This window comes from Lonchura striata, chromosome Z, assembly GCF_050655825.1.
Source record: "Lonchura striata isolate lonStrDom1 chromosome Z, ASM5065582v1, whole genome shotgun sequence".
NCBI lineage: Eukaryota > Metazoa > Chordata > Aves > Passeriformes > Estrildidae > Lonchura > Lonchura striata.
The window spans coordinates 72,913,098-72,939,606 of record NC_140740.1 but is presented as its reverse complement, the minus strand read 5'-3'; the positions used below and the strand labels follow the sequence as shown (position 1 = coordinate 72,939,606).

Below are 26,509 nucleotides of genomic sequence, written 5' to 3'. Positions count from 1 at the left end.
GCATACCTTCCACAAAGACTTCCACAGGCATGTCACATGGCCGTAGATCACTAGATTTACATTGCACTTCAAAGACACTGCTTTAGAAAGGATCTTATTTTTTAAGTACTAAATGTATGTCTGTTAGAGGAGAAAAGGCTGACACTGTCTATAACATCTAAGTGAGGCCCACAGATACTTCACAAGACAGAAACCAGTAGAAAGTATTTCGTAAGGGCTACAATGGCTTAAAACAATTTATGTGGACTAGTATATCTGAATCACAAAACAGGTAACACATTCATAAAAACCCAGCATGTCATTTATTTATTCAAGAGGTCACAGGAACTCTGGCAAGCTACTCTGCAGGATTTGGTTTTTCCCTTATACACAACAATTATACTTGCCATCCTTAATTCAAAAGGCTTAGTTTTTCTACTTTATCACCACAATTCAATGAATGCACTTTTTAAGTTAATTCAATGGTACAAGCACAGTTCACTGTTGAAGTACTTGTAAACCAAGACAAGTGCTCCAAAATTGTTACTCAAAGTTCTTGCACCCAACTTCAGCCATGTCATGCTCACCTTAAGTCTGCTGTCTTACCTCAAACCACAGGAGTTTTAGGGCTTGAACAAGTTCCTCCACTGTTTCACAATGTACATCATGACAAACATGCTTGGCAAGTCAGACACAGACTCACCCTTTTCCAGGCACACGGAGAGCTTTTATATGGTATAGTAACTCCTACCCTGAATTTTATCCTCAGCAAGTCACGTTATAGCTACACTTCCTGAAGTATCTGCTCTAGAAAACCTCAGAAGGCCAGAAACTGGGTGCTCTTCTGTTATGCAAGCTTCTGATCTATCAATAATATCAATTGACTCACAAACATGAAATTCAGCTCTCGCCCCTGTAAACTCCAGCTATACAGAGGTCAAAATGGAATTTAAAGTTACTTTCTTATGCCCTAAAAGGTTATCTTCTTCTCTGAAACACAAAAAAAAAAAAACAAAAAACAAAACCAAAAAGCAATAAAAAACCACATTCCTGAAACTTTCAAATTATTAGTCAAATTATTAGTTAATAGATCTGAAGGTGGTAAATACACTTAGTTAAGAGCCACTGCAATTTTATTTTTTTTTAATTTCTTTTTTCTTTTCATCCTTTCTATGCTTTATTCCCCCATATAACTGATGGTTTTAGATAAGTAAAATTAAAATGGTATTGTTTAACCCATTAAAGAGTTAAACCATGCAAATATCTATTAAAAACTCACTGAAGATAAAAATTTAACACTCATGTGTTCATCCCCAAGGCCATGAAGAACAGCAGCAAGCAGCTGGCAAGTAAAAACTCTTCCTTGACTTGCATGTTTTGTTTTAGATTAAGCCACCATTAACTACTGCTGAAATACAATTCTATTTCTTAAATTCAGAAGGTTACAAAGTGACTTATAGCCTACCTAGCTCTAACATGTGACAGCAGAAATTCACCAATTAAGTCCAAAAGGTTCCATTACAACAGAAAGTTATTTTTTCAGGAGCCAGCTTTTTAATATAGCAAAAGGAGGATGCTCTGCATAAAAGCAAAACATTTTAATATTGTTTAATATTTAGGACCTGTTGTTTAATATTTTTGTCCCTGATTTTCTGACAAAAAAAATCACACCAGAAACTTTGCTTTATATTTTTATTGTATGCCAAAGTTCATTAAAGAATGAGTGTTTGCTTGTATAGAAGTTACTGAAAAAATGTGTCTAGGCAGAAATTTGTTAGCAATCTGACTGATTTCAAAGCATAGGTTTGTTCAATTGGGTCACAAAAATAATAGTGTACAAGCAGTAATTAAGGAGCCGTAGATTCAAGGAGTTTCCAAATATCACAGATCTTGACATCTCATCAGGAAATAATCAAGGCAGTCACAATATAAAATAGCAGCTCCATGTAGCTTTTTCAAGTTTCAATTTTATTCAGGAGGTGACAGTTCAGTTTGCCTCATTCTTCGAAGCTTCATCGAAGTTTTCAACAAGATCTAGAAAAAGATTGTTGGAATTAAAGTCTGATCCACTTCCCCTTTGCTGAGCATTTTGGGTTTTGATTTTTTTCTGAAGTCTTACTTCATACCAATTTTTTACACCATAAAAACTTTCAGCTTGTAAAATACAGAGCAGATATTGCTCAACCAAAGAAATTTTGAACAGTTCATTATAAAAGCATAATTCTAAAAGCATTTAACTTCACTGTAACAACTGGCAGTGATTCTGACAAGGTAGTTTCTCATGAAATATCACTTCAACACAGGACCAAAATAGCTCAAACTGTGAAGTCTCTTGTGGTATCTGAAATTAATGAAATAATCTGCCCACAGAAATTCTGTGACAGTAAGTCACTAGACATCACTCTTACTATCTTTGGTCTGCTCTTATGCAGAAAAATTCAGCAAAATTCACTTCCTTTTCCTCCACTACATGTTTGTTCTTACCTGGAACTTCATCATCATCATCTTCACCAGTAGCAAGTGGTGCTTTTCCATCCACAGCTGCAAGAGCAAATAGTTCAAAAGCTTAATTCAAGGTCACCATAGGCATTTTGATTTATTGTTTAGCTTTGTGTTTTTTAAAACATTATCAAAGATTCTGGGCTAAGCTACAGTGCTCTATCCAGTTCTGTAAATAAAATTCTTTATCTAATGCAGGAAGTTTACATTCCCTTTTTACTGATAATGGTCAAACAGTCGAGTAGTAAAATTAGAAGATGCATGCTAAACAGCATACTAGTCACCATCTTGTACATAGATACTGAGTGCTCTGCACAACAAAAATTTCCAAATACAAGTGGAGATTGATTTTACCAGGTTTTCCTAAAAGTAGTTTAGTTTATGGACTACCATAAATGTACATGTTTTACATCACCAAGTTTTAGGGACTAGAAAGGATCTTATCCTACACATCCAAGGAAAGCTAAGGTGTAATTGTGAAGTTGCAGGAAGACACAACTAGAAGTACTTAAAAGCTATTACTGTTCCCTGGCAAAGCTAGAGGAATATGGAACTGGATGCACAGTTTTACACTCATTAGGTGGTTGAGGTGACCTAGTGTTCTGATCCACATGTTTGTTGACTCAGGAATTTCTTTAACCATTCCTGTTGCATTTGACAGAGGTAGTGAGATTTAACCACCTCCATTGTAGCAGACCAGTGAGCATCTGCTGAACTGAGCAGAAGTATAATGTTAAAAACAGGTTATCTCAAGTGTCTGGGTGCCTGTGCCACTACTCTACAACTATTCTTAGCTGTACTGTCAAGTTCTCTTACTGTCTACTACCTTAGCTTTACTCCAATTAATCCTTCTCAGTTTTTAAAAAAAGTGTGAGGACAAAGATGGGTTCTTACTAGATCTGTACACAGAAATCAGAACTGACAAATAAACTTTGTTTTGAAAGGACTTGGGACAAGGATATCACTGACCTTCATTTGTTTTTTTAAGCAGCAGAAAGTTGTTAAAGCTCAAGGGCATCTCAGCGTTAAAAACAACATTTGAAAAGCAAACCATGTCATTTCATCCTCAATTACCAGCATTCTCTGTCATCCCCAAAATCAGTCCAAAGTTACTTTAGCATCTGCAATCATCACAGGTGCTTCACTCACTGATGTTAGGCTTCCAATTCTAGCCAACAATGCTGAATATAAAGTTTTGTGCAACTAGTTCTGGCATCCACTCTTAACTCTACATCCACTCTAAAACTCCACAACTGAGCTTAGAGTATAACCTCTTATAACTAGTTTCTCATTGTTACAAGAAAATTGAACTTCAGCAATCGTTCTAAATCCTTCCAAGTACTCTTTTCTTTCAAGCCCTTCTACTATCACAGGTCACACATGTGACATTAGAAGAAAGGATTTGAGGATCATGATAAAAAATACTTTACCCCACATCTTGAGGACTACTTCTAGCAAATTTTTTTCATTGGTAAATTGCCAGGAGGGTACCATAAATTTTAAGAATGTAAACAGAGGCTGCTTTGTTGGCAACAAAGCAGATGGAGAATCATAAATTAACAATCAAATTAGAACTGCCAAAGACCGGACACGATCTCATTTTTCCCCATCTTTAGACTGTTCCATATCTTTAAAGGAATGGGCTTAAGATATTTCAGAAGGTAGAAGACTGTACATGCAGGACACAAGGAATCTTCCCTGTGCCAACAAGTCTTTCACTCCCAGGTGATAAAGGTAGCAGCAGCACCTTTATCAAACAATACATACTTAAGTCCCTCCTATACTCTTCCCAGTTTTAGAAGGAACAAATGTTCATACTTTTTTACTATTTTAAGTATGGAATAGGAAGCTGGTGTATCTAGCTTAATGCTCCTATCAGCCCTGTTTTCTACATTGTTTTACACATACTGAAATTAAAATGTACTTCCTTATAAATACCCTGTAATTTCTTCCTAGTTACCAAAAAGTCAATGGAGAAATAGCTTCACCAGACCTGTGAGGGACAAAAGCAATTGCAAGATATCTGTTATATCCCTCTCCCTATTACTTATATTTCCATTCAAAGTGTCAAGAGATACACTCAAGCTCATCCTTCTTTAAAACTTAAAACAGAGTAATTAATCCACCCAGCTATAATGAACAAGGTATGTCAAAATATGGCAGCCACATCAAGAAGCAAAGTACCAAAAAATCAAGTCTGTCTACAGTTTTCCAGTGCTAACCCAGCTGTAAGACACACTAACAGGTGACTTCGTTTTACTGAGTCATACTTGCCATTGGGTTTGAGCTATAAATAAAATTGATTTTAAAGAGTTAGGTTTCTTTATAAGCATTTTATAACATGCTTTCAGACAACAAGAGTGCATGGAATGTCACTGCTGCTACAGAAATAAGCCTCATGTCAGCTGCCAGCATGAAACACATTCAACTTTCAACCTACATTGTTTGGGTAGGGCTTCTGCCAATCTCCTGAGGCTGGTCAGACTGTCAGCTCCGAGCTGGTTTAGGATACTAGGCAGCATTTCTGTCAGCTGTTTTGTCTCAGCATGGCCGGTGATAGTGAAAGTATTAGCAGCCAGAGATGCCTGAACTTTTGGGTTATTGAAGTGAATGACTGTTCCTTGATTGGTAAACATGTTTACCTGCAAGAAAAAAAAGAAATCCAGTATTTGAAGCAGTCTAACAGGGTTTTTCAATTTAACAGGAAATTAAAATTCTTAAAGCTCCAGGAAGACCTATTGATAATTTACAGACAAGTTTAGGACCTATATTACTTACCAGAAAATTGATTTAAACACATTTTCTATTTAAATATATATTTTTTTCCTTTGAAGCAATTACCTCTTCAATTCCAGAAATATTGTTGACTCCCAGTTTCTTCAACGAAAACTGAAGTTTTTTATCATCTGTTGTAGCTGTTCTGTGAACAACCTTCTTCTTTCTGCGGGCAGTACCCTTAGTAAAAAAAAAAAAAAATTACAAGGTAAAGCTTAAGTAGCTCTCACAAACTCTAATCCTAAGGGCTGTGTAACTACTTTACAATGTCTACAAATCAAATACTGCAAGAGTGTTTCAGTGCATGTAACCCTGATGCCCAACTGCACTGCAGCAGTCTTTCTCTTGCACCAAGGCAAGATTTGCACATGCAGAAGCAAAAGGTTTTAGGAAGCAATGCTATCAGAGAATATTTATTCCACAAATGTCATGGTTTACTGCAACATCTTAGAAAAGGGAAGTTGCAAATTCACCCTTGTTAACCCAAGACATCACAAGACATAAAACTGAAGAATGAACAGTTTCAAGCAGTTTCCAAAAGTCATTAGTTTTTTCTTAAGATTATCTTTCTTATGTAGCCAAATTTTGGTAAAAGTCAGAGGCCATAAGGCTATGAACACATAATTAACAAATTAATATGAGAAATGTCAAAATACTACATTTTTTATTCTAAATAGCCATATTTTATCTGATCTACTTACATATTTGAAGAATGCCTACTTTCCAAAATATTTCATAAATACATTTTTAATAATACTTCTGTTCTAGACCAACACTGTTTAGAAACCAAACAAGCAAAGTTCAGTTGTCCTACAGACCCAGAGTTCTAGATTTCTCCAGGTAAGTAAATGTCCCACATTAGAGTATATCCATTGATATGAAAAAGCAGAAAATGTAATTCTCCAGTTGCTTACACAAGTGTTCAGGAAAATCTGACATAAAATGTCTGTAAAAAAGTGAAACTAAGCTACTTTTTGACATAATGTAACAACGAATCTAAGTCCTCCCACTCCAGCTGCTTATCTACCACCTGCTAATAAGAGAACGTGTTGCTGCCTAGCCTAGATAGCTGCATTTGCCAGAAGTTTCAAAGTTGGCTGAACAGTAACAACTCTAAAATAATTCTGTTACCAACAATGAGGAAAATAAGTGACAAATTAATATGAAACTAACACTTGGAAGACTGCCACTCAAACTTTTAGGTTTGTGCCTAGAAAACTTGATATTCACACCCTGCTACTGTTGGGTTAGCACACACAGTGGTTTGGAAATTACTAAAAGTAATAGAAATTCTTTATTTCCGTGCCTTGTTTACCCAAGAATTGAGTTAGATAAGGCATATGCTAAGTCCTCTGGACAACAAAATTCTCAGTACATTTCAGAACATGATGTCTTGAATCAGGAATATGGAGGAATATGTATCTCCTTCACACCCATCTCATGGCAACAATGCAATGAAGACATCAGGAATAATTTCCCATTATAAAAAAATAACAGTATGGCAGGTTCAGGCCAATTTTAAAATTAAATTATCATTCTAACCTTTGCTTAATGTCTATAAAAGACCTATATTGACCAGCAAGCTGCAAGAACTGTAATCTGAATGCATGCTCTCACATGATGTACATTAAAAGCCTCTACAGTCAATAAACTGGTTAACATGCATACAATCAGTAATATAATACAGGAGTTCTCTAATTAACCATTAACATATTCCAAGAACGTGCAAAAATTACCAAGGTAGCTAATGACTACATATACCCTGTTTTAAGGCTGCCTGAATCTCCAGCAAATGGCAAAAAGAAAAGGAAAAAAAAAAAAAAAACCACACACTGGAATGAAAGCTCCTGGAAACTCTGTCAACAAGAGTTCTGTTGAATAATTTGTAATCTAGAACATTGTGTATACTCCCTCAGGTATGAAAGATTCTGAAATATTCCTGAATTAAGACTGTAATTAAAATGTTTACTGTCATATGACTGTATTAAACATACTTTTCTCACCTTAAAAGTAAACACACAACACAAATACAGATATTCAGATGTAACAAAATAAAGTCTTTCTGATTATATTAGTCTGCAATTACGGAAGTATGACAAGTATAGAATTTTCAACTTTGTGCAGAAAGGCAAAAAACTGCCTTGAGCACCCTAAGTATTTTTGACAAGTCAGTAAGTAACGTAAGATCTCTAAAATCTGTTATGAAAACTATACGCAACCTCACCTGCTGTAAGGTATACACACTTCAAATCCCACACATCTTCCACAGAATTAGCATGGGATGGCTGCAAGAGGAGTACAATGACCATCTACTTCCAACCCCCCTGCTATGGGCAGAGACACCTCTAACTAGACCAGGTTACTCAAGAGTCCCATCCTACCTAGCCCTTAACACTCCCACAGATATGGGAGCCTCGCTGCGCAACCTGTTCCAGTGCTTGACCATCCTCACAGTAAAGAATTTTTTTTAATATCCAATCTAAATCTATTTTCACGTTAAACCCATTCCCCCCTGACATACTACTACATGATTCTTGTAGTCTTGACGCATCTTTCCTGTCGGCTCTCTCCAGGTACTAGAATGCCATAATTAGGCCCCACTGCCTCCTCTTTTGTAGGCTGACCAATCCCAATTCTCTCAGACCGTTCTATCAGGAGAGGAGCTCCAGCCCTCTAATCAACTTGCTGTCCCTTCTCTGGACGTGCTCCAACATCTCCATGCCCTTCCTGTGCTGGGACCCCAGAGCTGGTGCAGCACTGCAGGTGGGCTCTCAGCAGAGCAGAGCAGAGGGGCAGAATCCCCTCCCTGGCCCTGCTGCCCACCCTGCTCTGGATGCAGCCCAGGACACGTGTGGCTCTCTGGGCTGGGAGTGCCCATGGCTGGGTCATGTCCAGCCTCTCATCCCCAGCACCCCCAAGTCCTTCTCAGCAGGGCTGCTCTCCATCTCTTCATCCCCAGCCTGTGCTGGCACTTGGCACCAGGCCTGCCCTGGCCCAGCTGCAGCACCTTGCGCCTTACCTCGCTGATGATGAGATTCCCATTCACCCCAATACAGAATATTAAGTCTGCTGTAACGAAACGTACACAGACAGAAACGTCTGGAGATTCAGCTACTACACACTGCACCTACAAAAGCGACTTCAGGGGGCCCTGGAGGAGCAGAGATTCCCTCGAGAACAGTCCAGCGAAGCTGAGAGCACTCAGGGCCGCGTTTCCAGGACCCCTTGTGCCAGGCCCGACAGGGACGCGCAATCCCCACGGCAGCGCAGGGCGGCGGCTCCTACCTTGCCTCCGATGCGCACTTGGGCCTGAAGCTTGGCCAGCTTCTCCTGGTTCATGATGGTCTCCTTCATCTGCGGAAAGAAGACCGCCCGGAGCAGGCGGGCACGGAGCACAGGTGGGCACCGGGGGCTCCGCAGCCGCCCCCCACCCGCGTCCCCGCGGCACGCAGGCAGCCCCGCCCCGCCACAGCGCCGGGACGGGCGCAGATCGCGCCGAGCCTCCCTGCGGGCCCAGCCCGAAAGCACCGTCCCTTCCTCCAAGCACCGCCGCCGCCCCGGCCGAGTCCCGCTCCCCCCGCCGCCCCCGGTACCTCGGCGGGCGGAGCGGCGGGAGCGGGCCGGGATCCGCACGCGGGCACTGCGAGATGGCGGCCGGAAGGAAGGAAGGAAGGAGGAGGGAGGGCGCTGCGGCGGGCCGCGCCTGCGCCGCGCCGCGCCCGGCAGGGGGCGCCCCGGGCGGGCCGCGGGGCGGGCGGGGCGCGGTGAGCGCCCGCCTCAGCCGGGCCGGCGGCGCCCGGTGCCGCGGGCAGGCTCTCCTCGGCCAGCTTCACGGACAGTGACTCCAGCATCTCCCTGGGCAGCCCACTTTAATATCTCGTTATCCTTGCTGTGAAGTTCCTCTTGATGTCCACCCTCCCCTTGCTGCTCCTCCTTTCTGGTAATTGTAGAGACCTCTCAGCCTCCTCCAGGCTAAACAACCCCAGCTCCCGCAGCTCTTCCCTATAGGACTTGTTCTCCAGACCCTTTACCGGCTTTGTTGACTGCCTCGAGTCTCTGCAGCACCTCAGTGTCCTCCTCCTGTCAGGGGCCAAGGACTGGACACAGCACTGGAGATGCAGCCTTATCAGCGCCAAGTACAAGGGCACAGGCCCTGCCCTGCCCTGCTGGCCGCACTATTGCTGATCCAGGCCAGGATGCCATTTCCCCTCTCAGCCACCTACCTGGACACATGCTGGCTCAGGTTTGGTTTGGATCAGCGCCCCCAGGGCCTTTTCCTGTGGGCAGCTCTGCAGCCACTCTGCCCCAGCCTGTGGCACTGCCTGGGGCTGCTGCAATGAAGGGCAGGACCAGCACTTACCATGCCTGCCCTCACCACACCTCAGATTACCATGCCTTTCTCACTTTGCTGCTGTTTTACCCACACAGCTACCTGCAGCCTTGCCAGGAAAGTTCCCTGCCACAGGTGTGACATCCATGGTCTGGCATCACAGGGTCACAGAACCATTGGGGCTGGAAGGGACCTCTGGAGGTCATCCAGTCCAACACCCCTGCTAAATCAGGGTCACCCAGAGCAGGTGACACAGGAACATACCCAGGTAGGTTTTGAACAGTTCCAGAGAAAGACACTCTACAGCCTCCCTGGGCAGCCTGTTCCAGTGCTCAGCCAGTGCTCAGCCACCCTCAACATAAAGAAGTTATCCCTCAAATTGGGGTGGAATTTCTTTTGTTTTTACTTATGGCCATTGCTCCTCATCCTGTCACTGCATATGACTGAAAAGAGTCTGGCAGCATCCTCTTGACACCTGCCTTTGAGATATTTATGCATATTGACAAGATCTCCTCTTAGTCTTCTCTAGACTAAACAGGCCAGCTCCCACAGTCTGTCACAAGAGAGATGCCCCAGCAATTGTGCTTGTGTGGCTGGACCCCCTCCAGCAGTTCCTTGTCTTTCTTGTACTGAGAAGTCCAGAACTGGACATGGTAGTCCAGATGTGGCCTCACTAATAATGTGTTTGTTATTTTTCATGCTAGAAAACATGTGAGCATTATGTTTCTTTCTCCCTTTTGTAGTGCAGGCCCCCTCTCTAAGTCTATGGCTGTGCTTCTCCCTGCTGTCCCCAGCAACTCGCCTTCTTCCTCCCAAGCTGGCCAGTGCAGAGCTCTGTGGTGGGGCTCCTTAAGTGAACCAACCCCCAATGCCCCCAGCTGCCCCTACCCAGCCAAACTACTGTTACACCACTGCCTGTGTAACAGTCCTTGTTCTTTTTATTTCTTCTACCTTGTGTGTTTTTCACTGTGGCTTTTTCTCCTCTGTTATGTTATTGTAATTTATAAGCTACCCACATGTGGCTGCTTGCTGCTGGTCACTGGATACCATCTGTGTGCCCTTGCTGGATTCCTCGAAGATGTTCTTCTGTAGCCATGTTTTCCCTCACTGAGGCCTTAATCTACCCTTTGTATGTTTTGCCAGTCTTTGCATTTTCCACAGTGTCCTGTTCCGAAGCCAAATACACACAACCACCCAGGCCCTAACTCACGCAGTTGCTGCTGCCTTTGAGTATATGTAAACTTGTTCCTCAGTTTTCAGTTCTGAGGCAGAGATCATTCACAGTCTACGATTTCAATCCCTCACAAGTTTGCCAATGTGTTTGGGTTTACTCTGACGAGTGTGACTAATCTAACAGCCATGGGGAACGCACATGTCTGGCTCCAACAGAAGGCAAAGCAGTCGTTGCAGGAGCTGTGTTGCACAGCAGAGGGCAGGAGCAGATTTACAGGGGAAGAAGCTTGGCATTCTCATCAATGCTGCACGTGCTCACAGAGCGATGCAAGACAGGAGGAGCCTTGTTGCTTCGTGGTCCCAGTCACCACCTTAACTGAACCTGATGAGCCTCCTGGCACCAGTAGAAATACTGCTGACCTTGCCTTTCACCCTGTATTTTTATGCCTTTTATACTGGTTCTTCTCTGGAACATCCTCAGTTAACTATTCTCTTTGGTCTTGTTTCTGTAAGACTGTGTTAATAATTAATCTATCCTTCTTTATTCATTAACATTGTCTCCCTTGTTAGCAATCCCCAGAGCCAAGGTTTTGCCAAAGCACTGCTTTTAATGTCTGTACATTTAGTTTGCTCTTAAGTTATCTTTTCACTGCATCAGAGCTGAGTGATAATTTGTACAAAAGATACTGATCCTGTTAAAATCAAGGCCTTTGTAATTATTGAAAATTAGTGATGATCCCAAGATGTCTCCTTCTGGCAGTGATAGAAATTTTCAGGGAGATGATGATTCAAAAGGCGCTGCTGAAGAGCAGCAGCCTCTGTGGTTCCCACCAGGTGAATCACAGATGAAAATTAGGGGATGATCAAACAACTGTAAAAGATGTTTGATCATCCCCTCCAAAAATTTGGTCCACTGTATCTGGAATTTTTGAACAGTGAATTAGTTTGTGGGGAAAAGATGGCAGGGGAAGCCCATATTATTTATCTGAACTAGCAACCCCAGTATATAACTCAGAAGGAGGGAAAAAAGCAGGAGAAGAGGGTGATTAGGGAAGACAGAGTTTCTTAGAAATTAAAAAGAAAGCTTATAAATTTATTGCAGGATGAAACTGCCAATGTACCTGCAGCAAAACTGAAGAGAGCTGAGATGAAAAAAACACAGAACAAACTGAGTCACTGAAACTATTGAAAGTAAAAATCAATATGCTTCAGACTTATCACAGTCTGCCATCAATACATGTGAAATATTCTAGAGTTGCTAGGCCAAATCATGATTACAATCAGGTAAAGTATTTTATTAGACTAAAATACTGAAGTGAAAGTGAATCACAGAAAGATTATTCCAAGATAGAAACTGTAGAAAATGCTGTTACAGCTGGCATTTTAGGATCAATTGGTCAAGAGATATGATGTCATATGCCCTCATGTGAGATTTTTGAAGACAAACTATGATGAAAACCACATCGCTGAGTTGTATCAGGACTCAGCTGAAGTGATTCAAAAGTTCAAGGGGCTGTAACATTTGGTTATATTTCATGGATCAAACAGGTGACCTTCAAAAAACAAACTTTACATATGAGAAAAAGTATTTTAGCATGCTAAAATAGTATTGGCTTGTTTTCTTCAGTTGTTATTTTGTAATTCCATAATGGAAAACATAAACCTAAACCTGTATTTCTTTGTAGCTGAAGAACTTATATTGAGAAATGAAGCAGATCCAAGGGCTGTACCACTGAGAGGGACCCTGAGCTCAGTGAGCACCTTTTCAGTTCTGAAAAAGTGTGAAAGTCATTACCTCAAAAACATTAAAGAATATACATTGCTAAAGGAAAGTTAATTAGCTACACAGAAACAGTATAGGAGCGGAGGAAGAGCATTAAAATGGTTACTTGGAAAAATGTTTTCCTAAATTATATGTAAGTTTAAAGGCAGAAATGGGAGTGGAAAAGCTCTCCTAAAAGTCATGGCCAATGCTGCATAAGTAATAACAGGGGTTGTTGAAGAGAGGTGCTAGTATCATATTGAGGAAACTGATCACAGATCATAAACATAAGTGATCAGGTTATAGTGAAGTAATATTTGTCTTGATTATCAGAAACAACAAGGGGAAAAAACATAGTTTTAGGCAGTGAAGGAAATCTGATCGTTCAAATTTCATTTGGAAACATTTTTTCAGAAGAATGCTGTATTTAACTTCAGGACATAAGGGGAAAAGCAATAAGTAATTTTGAAAATACCCATGTGTGTTAACAATTTAATGGAAGAAAATAGCAGCATTATGGAGTAGAGAACCAAAAATGTTGAGAGAGACAGATGAATGGAAAATAAACCATCTCCAGATATCTAGATTTTAGATTCACTGAAGAATTAGTAAGTTATTAAGGGATACAAAATATATAAACTTTGATAGGAGCCCGGAAAGATTCAGCTTGAGTCTGGTGCTGTTTTCATCTCATGTATTACCATGTTGTATCATGTGCCACAGAGTTGATCTGTAATAGACTTTAGTGTCAAGGAAGAGATATTGCTGCCCAGCAGTGTCCTTGTCTCGCCATAACTGTAGCTTTTAAACTCAACAACCCAAAATACCTGGGCTTCAAGCCATATCACAAACTTTTGATGACCTCCAGGATGTCTCTCTCTGTAACACCCTGCAGACTCCAACTGGAGAGTAGTTGGAGTAATGCTACATCAAGAATCTCCTGCCTTCACTGCACATGGTTCAAACAGGCTTTGCAGGATATTTGGGAATTTGAGTTAATAAGATTGCTAAAAGCTCACCAAGAAAGGCTTGCCTGTTAGTCAATAACAAATACCTTGCTAGAAAGTAAGATGCATGGATGTTAGGGATTTAGACAAACTGTTTATTCCTAAAAGCACCCTATACACAGAATTCTAGAGGGCTTGAATCCTTCAGGCCATGATCACAGAAATATTTTGACCTCTGCTAAGGCAGTCTTTGTATTGTCTTTAAACAATTGACACCAGTCAAAACATTGTTGAGACAACATGATGCAATATCAACATGTAAATATGTAATGTATCACGTTTAGTCCAGGCTGAATCAGGACTAAGGTTGGCCCACTTTAGAAGTGTAGGTGCCATCATGCTACCTTTGACTAATGCCTTGGCTGCTGCAAATTTTTTTATTCATTCTGGATTTGACTTCTTTGATTTTCTAGACCTTCTGGTCCAGCTGGTGCTCAGCAGGAGGTAAGTGGTGAGTATACATGGCAAGAGGTGGAAAGGCTGAACAAGGCAAGGGCCTTCATCTCTCTGCAACAGCTGGCTGCTATTTCTGTTCAAGTCCAGGCAGGAACCCATTACCCACTAAGTTCTAGATGGAAAAAATGATCTTCTGTTTCTTTGATCACAATACAGCTCATCTCCAAGGACTTCTAATTGAACAAACACTATACCTGCCAATACACACTGCATTTATAAATGAGTTTGTACTCTTCAAGGGCTTACTTCCATTTTTACAGAATTAAATGGAAAATATCACAAATTAGTTGAGACACTAATTATGGGATCTCCCTCCTAGTTTGCTAAAGCTTGTTTACAACAAACAAATAAGGGCTTATGTGGAAAATAGTAGAAAGGTTTTCAGCAGTTGGTGAAGTTATGAAATTAAAGGTAATTTAAACAAGCATGACTTGTTCATGTGAAAAGCACTCTGCCAAATCAGCTCTGGCAGCCAGTGCTTCATTTTGTCACAGGCTACTAAATTCAGGTATTATCTCTGCTTTAAAACAAACAAACAGTTTGAAACCTAGATTTCTGACATCTAGGTATTAATTTTACACACTTGTTTTTTTCTATATTCTTCCCTAAACATCTGGTCTTAGCTGATGTTGAAGTCAGTTTATGTTGCCAGATGAGTCTTGGTCTAACCTAGTAAAAATGCTTCTTAGTATCATATCATGAGAAAATTAAATCACATTTTACAGAAATTAAAACCCAAAGGACCTTAAGGAAGTGACTTTCACTTGTCAGAATAAATGTACATGCTGCACAAGAATTATAGAACAAGGAGGGGAAAAAAGCCAAACCAACCAAACCAACAAACAAAACAAAACAAAATAAAACCTGACAAAATCCAACCCAACCAAACAAATAAACCAAACCAACTTGGTCAAGAAGAAAAAAATGTTTGACAAGAGTATAAGGGAGATCACCTCCAAGGATGGTAAACCCTTTTTCAGCAGTAGACATGGCTGGAACCCCAGATTTTTCTTCAGTTTTTCAGGTAACTGATGCCAGCCTTCTCCGATGCATTGTGATGATACAGGCTTTGTAATCCCAGCCTCTGCAGAAGGCTTAAAGATAGCGTTACCTTCCCCAAAACTACATGTCAAGAGTAGAGGAAAATAAACACCCAGAAAAGTGGAGATAAAATGGCAGTCACTGTTATACTGGGTGAAGAAGAGCACAGCCATCACTGTCACTGTTATTATCTCTGTCATGGACACCACCATCCTTTTGCAAGGTCATTGCTGGAGCATTTATTCATTCTATGACACGAGCAGCTCAGAATTCCATCCAGTCTTTGACCCAAGACAAAACATTCACAGAAAATGTCAAGTATTCAAGAAATTGTTCTATACATTTAGAAAAAGTCCAGTTCTGCAGCTCCAGAAAACTCAGAGAACCTCAGCCAGTGTACCATTGTGGCTACTTGAAAACGCCCTGCATAGTGCCCAGGGTAATCCTCAATTTTTAGTAAGGGCCTGGGCCACACTGATAAAATGTAGATGTTCTGTATATGCATACAGGAATTGTGAATTGTGTGTATAATATATAACAAAAAATTACAATTCATAATAATTTTTAATTTATGATTAATTTTAATATGCCCAAACAAAAATAAACCCTCTCTGGGTAACTGTATTTCTGATCCTACTTCTGTGCAACCGTATTTTTAGGTGCATGATATATCAGATCATTCACAACTATCAGGAAACCCTAGAAGACAGCCCCCGAGACCCTGGGTCAGGGGTGGTCATTTGGTGGCTGGGTGTGTGGGCAGAGAGCCCCGTCACGGATCTGTTAAGGGGGTCCAGGAAGTTCCAGCCGTTTCGCGGAGTAGCTCCAAACTCTGCTTTTCTTTAGGGTCTCAGTCGCTGAGCGAGGGATACGTGCCCGACCCTGCCTTTCTCGGGGGCTGCTTTGGGCAGTGAGGCCACGCCGGGCCCGTGTCCCCGCACACGGCCGCCCACCGCCGGTGCTCCTTGCCGGTAGATGGCATCCCCCGTCCGCGCAGAGCAATGCCCGGAGCGGAGCGTTTCTGACCGCGAGGCGGGGGACAGGGCAAAGCCCGCGGCCCCGCCGCTGCCCGGATTTTACCAAGGGAAATGCCAACCCCGCCGCCACCCAGATCGGCTACGTCCAGAAAGACCCGCACCCCAGCCGAGGGTCCCGGGAACTCGGTGCTGTGAAGACCCGCCGGTGTCGCACGCGCAGTGAAACACCCGTGCGTCCTGCTAGAGGAGGATCGGGGGCAGACCCTGGCTCTTTTGGTTCGTCGCTACAGTGATTCTTCCCCGTGCATTTTTAAACTTCACCGTTCTTCATACTTAGAGCATGATTTTTTTAAAGACGGTTTTAAACGTTTAGGCTGGGAGAAGAGAAAGAATAAAAGGAGGGGAAAAGGAAGCAGAAAGCTAAAATACTCTTTGTAAAGACGAGAAGCTTCTTGAAGACGAAAAATTCTGCCTACCTTTCTGTTAGTAGCTTCCCGAGGACCTTAAAACTAATTCAAAGAGAGACTTTATGAACTTTATGAACTGTAAATCTGAATGATATCTATTTTTCTACAGGAAAAAAAAAAAAAACACAGTCATTTGCTGGGTTTAGAGGGTTTGGTGGGGGTTTTTTGTTTTGTTTTTTGGGTTTTTTTTCCCTTTTTTTCCCCTGTTTTGTAACTTTTGGTGGTATTGTCTTGCAGGCGCCTTAGTAGTGAACAAAATGTAAATAGGATTATTTGGAAATAGTAGAAAGGATTGTGTTGTAAATCCATGGAACTGGGTTTGAAACAGGGTGGCTTGTAGCTTTGGGTTAGAACAGTAAATCGGAAACGTATTTCAAGAAATTGGGTGTGTAGGGTTTTTGCAAAGCGAGATTTGATCAATGAGACTTTATGCATCAGTCTGCCTTCTCACGACGATTTCTGCCTAAGAACGAAATGCTCCTTTACTCCTATCCCAATCGGATCCTGATTGCGGTTTATCCTGCCAGAACTGGGAGCGATGGGATTTTTCAAAGCCTTTATTTTTAAGACCATGGTAATTACATTTCTGTGCAAATTTGTAGGGGTTGTATTTTGTTTGGGCTCTTTGGTGGAGTTTTTGTCTCTTCTTTTTTTCCCTGCCAGCCCTTACATAAAGGGGGCCCCGGTCTTCTGTCGTATCATAGATCACCTGAAAAGGGGAAGAGTGCCCCTGAATTAGCAAGCAATCCTCTGTCGCTTTCTCAGGGGTGTTGCTCCCACTTAAAGCGAAAGTCCCATTCTAAAAGCCAATGAATTTATTTCCTTTACATACAAAGGAGGTAACACTAGTTCTGTTAGTGTTTCTCATAATGGAGGGAGCTGCTTCTTTCTCTTTAATAACCATGGCCTTACAATTAAACTGAGAATAGTGGTGTGTTTTGGAGGCTATTCTTTTAGAGTTTGTGAGCTCGACAGCAAGAGATATTTTATTTCATTCTAAAGTAAATTAAACTCTGGAGGGTGATGGGGAGAGGTAGGGAAGGATGTCTTTCAAGCATTTTGTGGACAGAAGTCTGAAGTTTATTAACTCACCATCTCCCCCTCCGGTCTGATTTTATTTTCCCCATCCTTCCTACGGGAAGCAGCACCCCGTCTCTGAGGGCAACCCCGGAAGGTGCAAAGCTCCTAGACCCTCCGGAGGGTTTCTGGGAAGATGTTCCTACACTTTGCGACAGACTTGCACTTTGTTATTTTTTTTCTTTTTTTTTCTTTTTTTTTTTTTTTTTTTCCTCCCCGCAGGGAGGACAAGTGTTATCTTTATTTTCCCCCTTTTCCACTAAATATGGTACCGGTCTCCCTGCGGCCCCCCCAGTGCCCCTTCTGGATGGGGTGAGGCCGGGAGGGCCTGGACTGTGGCGAGGCACCCTTCTTGGGGCGGGTGGGGAAAGACTCTCCAGGTTCTGACGCTGGGAGCCATGTGATGGCCCCCTCTCTTTAAGGCGGGGAGGAAGGCTGTCCTCCCTGGGACTAAGCCCCAGCCTTTTCACCGTGTTTCCTAAGGCCCAGCAAGCCATCCCCTACGCCCTCCCTCCTCGCCAGCCTCCTCCCCTCTCCTCCTCCCAGGACTAGGCGCGCTCCCTCCTGCCCCGCATCCATTAATGTCTGGGGGCTGAGGTGAGGAGAAAGAGGGGGAAACCGACTTCAGGAGAGACGGCACAACCTCCCTGCGCCCACAATAACCGATCCCAACCGAAAGAAAAACGAAAAAGATCCCTAAGAGGGGGGAAGGAAAGGGGGGAAAAAAGAGAGAAATCCAAACGGCAGCAAAAAATACCCCGAAACAAAACCCTGACCAGCCGCCGCCTCCGAGCGGGCGGCGGGAGCGCTCCAGAGGCGCGGCAGCGGCGCTGGGGGCCGGCGCGGCTCGGAGCGGCCCGCCTGCCCGTGGCGGCGGTGGGGCGGCTCTCCGCGGAGCGGCGCGGAGGCCTGGCGGCGGCGGGGAAAGCTCCCGCTCGCCCGCCGCGCCGCGCCGGCCGCCACCGATGCGCTGCCTCGCCGCCGCGCCATGACCCTTAGCTCGGAGATGTCCGAGGCATCGACGCTGGCTGAAGAGACCGACATCGATGTGGTGGGCGAGGAAGACGACGAGGAGGACGACGAGGAGCCACGGACCCGCCGCCGCCGTTCCTACGCCGAGGACGAGGAGGAGGACGAGGACGACGACGAGGAGGACGACGACGAGGATGTGGGCGACCTCCACGCCGCCGCCCTGCTGCCGCGGTCGCCCGTGCACGGCGGAGGCGTAGGTGGCGGCGGCGGCGGGGCGGGCGGCGGGGACGCTGCCGGTGGCTCTCGGCCCCCCTCGCGAGGTGGCCCGCAGAAGGCGACGGCGGGCGGTGGCGGGGCGGGCGGCGGCGGCGGCGGCGGGGCGGGCAGCGGCGGCGGCAAGAACAGCCTGGTGAAGCCGCCCTACTCCTACATCGCTCTCATTACCATGGCCATCCTGCAGAGCCCCAAGAAGAGGCTGACGCTGAGTGAGATCTGCGAGTTCATCAGCGGGCGCTTTCCCTACTACCGGGAGAAGTTCCCTGCGTGGCAGAATAGTATCCGGCACAACCTCTCCCTCAACGACTGCTTCGTCAAGATCCCCCGGGAGCCCGGCAATCCTGGAAAGGGCAACTACTGGACGCTTGACCCCGAATCCGCCGACATGTTCGACAACGGAAGCTTCCTGCGCCGCCGAAAGCGCTTCAAGAGGCAGCAGCTCCCGGCGCCCGAGCTTCTGCTGCGCGCCGTGGACCCCGCCGCCTTTCTCCCGCAGCCTCCGCCGCAGCCCCCGCAGCAGCCGCCCTGCGCCTACGGACCCTACGGCTGCGGCTACGGTCTCCAGCTCCAGCCTTACCACCCCCACTCCGCCCTCTTCGCCTTCCACCACCCCTCTCCGCCGCCCCGCCAGCCCCCTGCCGCCCCCGGCAGCGCCCCCGGTGCGGCGCTGCCCCCCGCCGCCGCCGCGCCGCCGGGCCCCTTGCTGCCGGCGGCGGAGCTGGCACGGACGCCCTTCGGCTACGCGCACCCGCTGGGCCCCGCGCTGGCGGCCTCGCTGCACTCCGCCAAGCCCGGCAGCGGCGCGGCGCTGGCCCGCTCGCCCTTCTCCATCGAGAGCATCATCGGGGGAAGCCCCGGCCCCGGCGCGGGCAGCAGCTGTGCCTCGCAGTCGACCGCGGGGCCGGGGCTGGCCCGCTCGCTGGGGAGCACCGGGAGCGGCCTGCCCCCCGCCGCCGCCCTGCCCGCCACCCCCGGCTTCGCGGCACGGATCTCTAACTGTTAAGTGTTTGGGAGTCTTTCCGAAGGTAGGATCTGGGGTATCTCCTTTCTCCGCCGCTCGGACGCCCGGCGGACGCTGCCCGCAGGGGCTGCCTGTCTTTGCGTGGGGATAATTGTGACGGGGCTCGGGGGCCGTCCGCCGCGAGCGACGGACCTCCCGTGACCTTCACTAGTGCAAAGCCAGGTGTAGATCTAGATACTGCACGGGCAGGCGGTCACTACATCGGAAAGTTACTCGCTACTCCTTAAAAAAAACAAACAAGGTGAATAATGTCTCTAAACCGCTAAAGTTCAGAGATTCTCAGGTCTAGGAGCTTGAAAACAGTAATGTACAGGATAAAAAAAAAAGGCTTGAGGGAGGACAGCAGAGCAATACTTTTTCATTTAGTACACTTGTCTCATGTACTTTTATAAAAGAAAAGATTAACGTGTTTACACAGAAGAAATTCAAGATTATCATTTCTTATTTTAACCTGTGTTTTGTATTATAATAGACTTACGGAGTTTTTTATTTTGTACTTTATGCGTATTCTTTACAAGGAATATTGTTAAAATTACTGGCAAGTATTATTGTACCATTTTAATGTAAAATTTTTACACATTTTCAAAAATAAAATTTATAATTTTCAAAAAAAAAAAAAAAAACCAAACAAACAAATCAAAACCAAACCCAAAGACCAAAGGACCCCAGCCAAACAATTGGCTGTGGATCCTTCCCTCCTTAGCACTTCTCCTTTCTTTGGGACACGGATATTTTTTTTTTCTTTGGGATTTATAGCACAATAGTCAAGGAATATTCTAGCTTGAAATTTATTATGTGCAAATTTGACTGCAAAGAAGAAAATAAAAATACGATCTTTACAGTCAATGCATTGTTAACCCTAACAGATAAAGAATGACAAAAACCCCAAACAAACTAAACAATCAAAAACCCAAACAAAAACAAAACAGAAAAACCCCCACAACACCAACAAAAAAACCCCAACGAAACACAAAAACATTCTACAAAAACAGCAGGAACGAAAGAGGGGATAAATAGAAATAGGTCTCTCTGGAGGGAGTAAAGCCCAGTTCTGTAAGGCACCAATCAGGGGATTGATTAAAAAGCTGGTTTAAAACTATTTTTATACTTTTGGGTGTGTTTTAAATCAGAACTGCATCACAGTTTTGTTTCCAAGAGGCCCAAAGGAAAATACTACTAATAAAGGGCATACACTGAACTTAAGAGAGATTTGTTCTAGACACTTATGTTTCTGTGATGATAATAGTGGCATGTGTTTCTACTTTTCAATACATAAAATATAAAATGCGCTTTGTAATATCCTCGTGTGACGAGTTAAGTTTATAAGCTGTCGAAGTAAGGATATTTAAATGTACAAAACAAGCCATGAAAGCAGCTTTTCTCGTTCCAAACACTCGTTTTTAACAGCATAAAGTCCATAGATATCTATTTTATAGACTAAAAAATATTTTAACCAAAACTCCGGCCTCAGATATTCAGTCCTTATATATGGAAAGGAGAATTGCATGTTTTAAGAGTAGGCGTGTGAATGTTGTGGGCTAGGAATACGCGTTTTTCAAACCAGGGAGGCGCTTTTCAACTACGACTGTATTTATAACAATTTAGGAGACTCGGGGATCAAATATGTGAATTTTCATAATAAAAAAGTAATAATAAAAAGGGAGGGATGCCTTTTAGTGCTCTTTGGAGTGAGGAGGGGTTTTACATGTAGAAGTATTTTGTCGCCTGGGTTTTAAATATTCTCGTAGATGGAAAAGTGGTGCTTCTCCGTTTTGTTTATAGCAATGCTGTGTTAAAATAATGGGTTTCAAAAAACAGAAAGACTGGACATAAGATCTTTGCTGGGCTTCATTTGCACTCTGGAGCTGGAAGGCCTCTTTGGGTATTCCGGGTTTCTTAGCAGAAAAAGAAGTAAAGTCCATTCTAATTTCTAAAACAAAAGGGAAAATAACCCCCGAGGCACTGTGTACGCATTCTCCGGAGAGAGTGAATCTTTTTCACGAGAGACCGATTAATTCACTTTCCCCCGGACTGGCCAAGGGATGCGCTGGGCCGACACGGGCCGGTGCAGTGCGGAGTACCGAGTTAAGCTGAGGCCCCCCTCGAAGAGGAAGATAAAATCAAGCAGGGAAATGTTTTGCGGGAGAGAAAGCAGCTGTGGCCTTGCGGCAGTGCGAGGTTCCCCGAGGAGGGATGCTGCTGGCCCTGAGTTTGGGTTCTGCCTGCTCGAGTCCTAGAGATCTCCACGATCAGTTACATTAGAAGGATATATTCCGGCGACCCACCCTGTGTTTGTTTCTCTTGGAATCTCCGCAGTAGATCCCGGGGAGCCCGGCGACCTCCCCCACGCAGAGTCTAGCCTGGCCCATGCCGGTGATCAGTGAGGTCTGAGTGTGCCCACTGCCCGTCCCTCGGGTCTCCTCCGAGGTATATAGCAAGCAAACTGCTTGGCCACTCGTTCCTTCCACGTTTTTCGCCGGTTGCCTCCATCCCCTGCGGACAAGACCTTCTCTTGGGATTTCTAGGGAAGGTTACAGGAGCAAATTTCAGTAGGTGGTATAGATTTTTTTTTTTTCCCTGTAAGTAAAAAGTAATAGAGTAAGAGGTCTAGGGTCCTGATGAAGGACCTTTTTGCTTGTTCTCCTCGAGTCCGCGGGGAATCCGCCTAGCCTCGGTCCCGGTCCCTAGGGTCCCTGTTTCCCCGCTGCTGCCCCAGAGCAGGTGCTGCCAGAAAAGGAGCCGGCCCCACAACCCTTTGATGAGCTCGCAGCACCGCCGGGCCGCAGCGCCTCATTCGCATGCTAATGGCCCGCCGTGCTCTCCGCGGCTTCCAAGACTAACAGAGAAGCCAACAGTATAGTCCTCACAAGGACCGAGCCCGGACGAACAATCCTTCCAAAATAGTCTGGGCCCTAATAAACAATCTGGTAAGACACGCAGTATAGTGTCGCCTCCTTCTCCTCCCAGAGACAAAGTGTGGATTCATTAACCAGTCTACTTGCTCATCGTATCCCCGTAGGGATGAGAGACGAATTACTGGATCTGAATTGGGAGGGGATTGCTCTATGAGGGGGCTAATGTTTCAATCAGTTCATCCTGAAGGACCACACAAAAAGAAACTTTTTCGTTTATGGTGCTATTATGCGGAGTTTTAATCTAGGGATAGATTTAGCCAAATGTTATCTATTGGGAATTTAATGAAGCCCTTATGTATTCAATCGTCTTTTATGCCACACACAGTGTCTCTATCCAGAAACGTTTCCTTCCACATAGTTCTTTGTTTCTGATGGGTGATTTATATACTTTTAATTAGGTTTTTAAAAAATTATTTCTTTTCAAGTATCTTGTATAACGTTTCTCTTAAGCAGAACTGTGTTAGGTCCCTTCCCACATCCCCTATAAAAGAGGTTTCCCCTTCCCTCCCTGTTTTCGAAGATGGTTAGTTTGCACATCCATACACTGTGCCCTTCCCGCTGGAGCGCTCCTGCTGCCTTGTGCAGAGGAGCTGGACATCATGCCCGTTCTGTCGACACTGTCGTGGGCTGCGACGGGCTGCACAGCCCGGGGGTCCGGCCGAGCTCCGTGGCTCCCGTGCACAGCTCCTCGGCCCTGAAGCTGGTCTCAACCCAGACTATCCCCACCTAAACCTCCTTTGGACCATACCTTCGATCTAGTTTGTATTTTAGGTGCAGTGAGCAGCACTCCTGGGGTCAGCGGGGTGCACATCCCGTGCTTGCAGGCTGGTTTCAAATACCCAGGACCGGCCCCATCACCAAGTCCGGAAGATGAAAGAGGGGAGCGAGGCCCTCACCTGCTCTCAGCTGCTCCCTTTCTTGCAGTGCTCGTGGCAAGGGCAGAGAGCATGGTCGCCCCCGTAGAAACAGAGGCCTGTTCGGGGGATCTGTGGAAAAGTGGATCTGGTTTAACTGTCCCTTGACCCGGCCCGGAGACTCCATTCCGTATGTAATACTTCCCGTCAGTACTTACAGTAAGTACTGCTGTAGTCTCTGATAATATTGTATTTGACAGAAATAATTGAAATTATGATCTTGGCCAAGCCCTCTCTGCTCTGGAACTTGCTAACCAATGCAGATCCGTTTTTCAGCTTGTTCACAGTGGCTCCCCCACCTGCAGTGGTATTTCCCCTGCTTCCTCGGCGGCGGCCGGCCACACACGCCATCGGAACCCGAGCACCGGCGGGGACCTGCTGCCCTGTGCCCGCAGCTGGGCGTATCCTGATCAGGTAGGTATCCGCCTCCACCGTTTCTCACCTCCAAGTCCCAGTAACCTGCTGCAGGTGACTGCAAGGCCCCTCCACCCTTCTCCAAAAGTCCTTTCTCCTTTGCAACCCTCACCGTGAGAGTCACGTCTATCAGTGGCCGTTGGGTCTCTGTTCATTGCCCCCTCCTACGCTGCAAAGCACGACCAAGATGCGGAGGAGGCATTTACGCAGAAGTGTGTGTACGTCTGTGAAGGAGGATGGCACCTGAGAAGGTAAGCTGCTGCCGAGCCCCGCTGCGGCAACAATCTTGCTCGGGACCTCATTGCGCAGATGGGTGCCCGCCGATTTTGACGAGAGACGAGAAATGAACGCGAGTTCCAAGTCGATAAACCTCTTCCTCTTGTTTTTCACTCGAGGAAGAACTCTGTTCCCCGCCGCCAGTCCCCGCCTGGAGGTGTACTGCGGGCAGCCGGCCCTGGAAACAGCCGGCGCCTTCCCAGCCGCCTGGCTCGACTCGCACTCAGTTACCGGCACGACGGAAAAGAGCAAAGGCAAAGGCTGCGGGGTTGGGAAGGCGAGCACGGGAGCGCCTCGGCCAAATTCGCGACAGCCCGTCTGCCGCAGCGCGGGTGGCACCGAGGGCTGCGCACAGCCGCGCTCCGCCGCGCCCGCGCGTGGGAGCAGGGAGGCAACCGGGGCCGTCCCGGCGGGAATCGCCGCAGGAAGCCCACGGAAGATGCACAGCGTACGGAGATGTGCCCTTAGCGCAGCGCTCCTGCTCCACCAGCTGTCGCAGTGAGAGACACAGAGGCACCCGCTGCGCTCTGCGCCATGGAGAGACCTATCGGCCAGGCACCCTAGTGCCCAAATGTACAAAAACATATGGACTGGGCTGGACGAAAGGGGCTTTTTTTTTTTCCTTTTTTATTTTTTCTTTTTTCTTTTCTTTTTTTTTTTTTTTTTAGTACGGTGTCTCGTCAATTTCAGAAATCTTCCGCTGAACTGAATTCAGAAGGAAATTTGTGGTTGTGGGATTTTTATTTTTCTAATCAAAATAATTAAGCTTTCCCTTCCTCCAAACCACAGGAGACCTGTTGAATTGATTGTTTCCCTTTCGCTGATGCTATAAAATGGCATGCAGCAATCTACGGGCCCCCATATTTAGATGATAGATTATGCGATTTATGTTAGAAGAAAAAGGATAATTGGATAATTCCGTCGTTGCATCAATTAGTTTCTTAAGACTGGGGAAGTCTTATCTACGGTCAGTCCGAAGGTGTTTCTGTCCCTTGAGTGCAATAGAAAACCATGTGAGTGCATCGAAATGAGTGTGAACATTTAGGAGTGTTTGTCTCTCACCACCCAGTGCCATCCAGTGCCCCTACAACTGTAGCACTGCATCGCTCCTGCTAATGCCCAGGTTCTGTCAAGTCCTTTTAAAACCTGTGAATGTCTCTTCGTACCGCAGGGTCGTAGGACTGCTTCTCTAGTTTCATTGCAGAAGAGTACATGCACACCTGTATACACGAGATATATTAAATACACACAATCAAGATTAATGAGGTGACTTCCTTGAGTTTTCTTTTCGTTAAATAAACACTGTCACGTCTGCTTATTCAGCAACAACTAGACGAAACAGATAGCTTTCTAATATACGAGTATACAGTGAAATTCCACCTGTCGGCTGCACAAGGGCGGTGGGGTGGGGTGGGGTGGGGGGGAGGCCCCAGAGAAGAACAGCCTCTTCGAATAAATAGACGATTAAAAGAATCATTGGTGGGAAAAAAAAAAAAAAAAAAAAAAAAAAAAAAAAAAAGAGAGACAAAATATGTCCAGTGCCGAGCGAGGAGGAGCAAATGTATCAGGTGACTTTGCTCAAAAGTGGAGGGATCAGAAATTACAGACCATAGAAAAAATAATTTATACTTTATTTTCCGCCTGCCTTTGCTTGCAAAAATGCCGTCTAGGGGTGCTCGCTGGGCTCTGTCAAGCATCCCTTCCTCCTTCATGGAAGTCCTTAACCTGTCTTTCTCCGTGCAGACGGCGCTGCCTATGGGGCAGCGCACGCAAGTGTGTACTCTTGCACTGTTCGCAAGCGCTAGGCAGCCGGAGGCCCCGCTAACACCACACCGCAGACCTCTTCCCCTCTGCTTTTCACTTCTGTATGAGAAGCCGAAGTGTTGCCTTTCTCTGAGAATTAACCGCTTTAAATAGTTTTCAGCCCTACTTCCATCCCGACATCTTTCCTCCTGGTGCTCAGACATCTGCCGGCCGGGACATGATTTTCGGTGGAATCCCCAGTTCCGCCCGTCCGCCTCTAAGGCAGATGCCCGCGCACAGGAGCAGGGCTACCGACAAGAGGTGTGGAGTGGATGTTTTTTGTTTTAAAAAGACTCTCTTCCTCCCCAGCCTCCTCCCTGCCCAGAAGGATTCCGCAACAACTTGCTAACACACATGGGCATGCCAAACGTAGCG

General features: G+C 45.4%; 2 protein-coding genes across 2 annotated transcripts; one reads left to right on the top strand and one right to left on the bottom strand.

Moving 5' to 3' along the window:
• Positions 1–1,657: 1,657 nt before the first annotated feature.
• BTF3 (basic transcription factor 3) lies at positions 1,658–8,911 on the bottom strand. The gene is made up of 6 exons (XM_021531803.3): positions 8,847–8,911; positions 8,539–8,607; positions 5,320–5,433; positions 4,919–5,120; positions 2,464–2,520; positions 1,658–2,013 (listed from the first exon to the last, which is right to left on the bottom strand). The coding sequence occupies exons 2-6, from the start codon at positions 8,605–8,607 to the stop codon at positions 1,967–1,969; spliced, it is 489 nt and encodes a 162-aa protein (XP_021387478.1). The 5' UTR covers positions 8,847–8,911; the 3' UTR covers positions 1,658–1,966.
• Positions 8,912–11,649: 2,738 nt separating this feature from the next.
• FOXD1 (forkhead box D1) lies at positions 11,650–25,593 on the top strand. The gene is made up of 3 exons (XM_085567807.1): positions 11,650–19,816; positions 23,652–24,306; positions 24,451–25,593. Exon 1 carries the CDS (start codon positions 18,532–18,534, stop codon positions 19,792–19,794), a length of 1,263 nt encoding a protein of 420 aa, XP_085423933.1. The 5' UTR covers positions 11,650–18,531; the 3' UTR covers positions 19,795–19,816; positions 23,652–24,306; positions 24,451–25,593.
• The last annotated feature ends 916 nt before the right edge of the window (positions 25,594–26,509 follow it).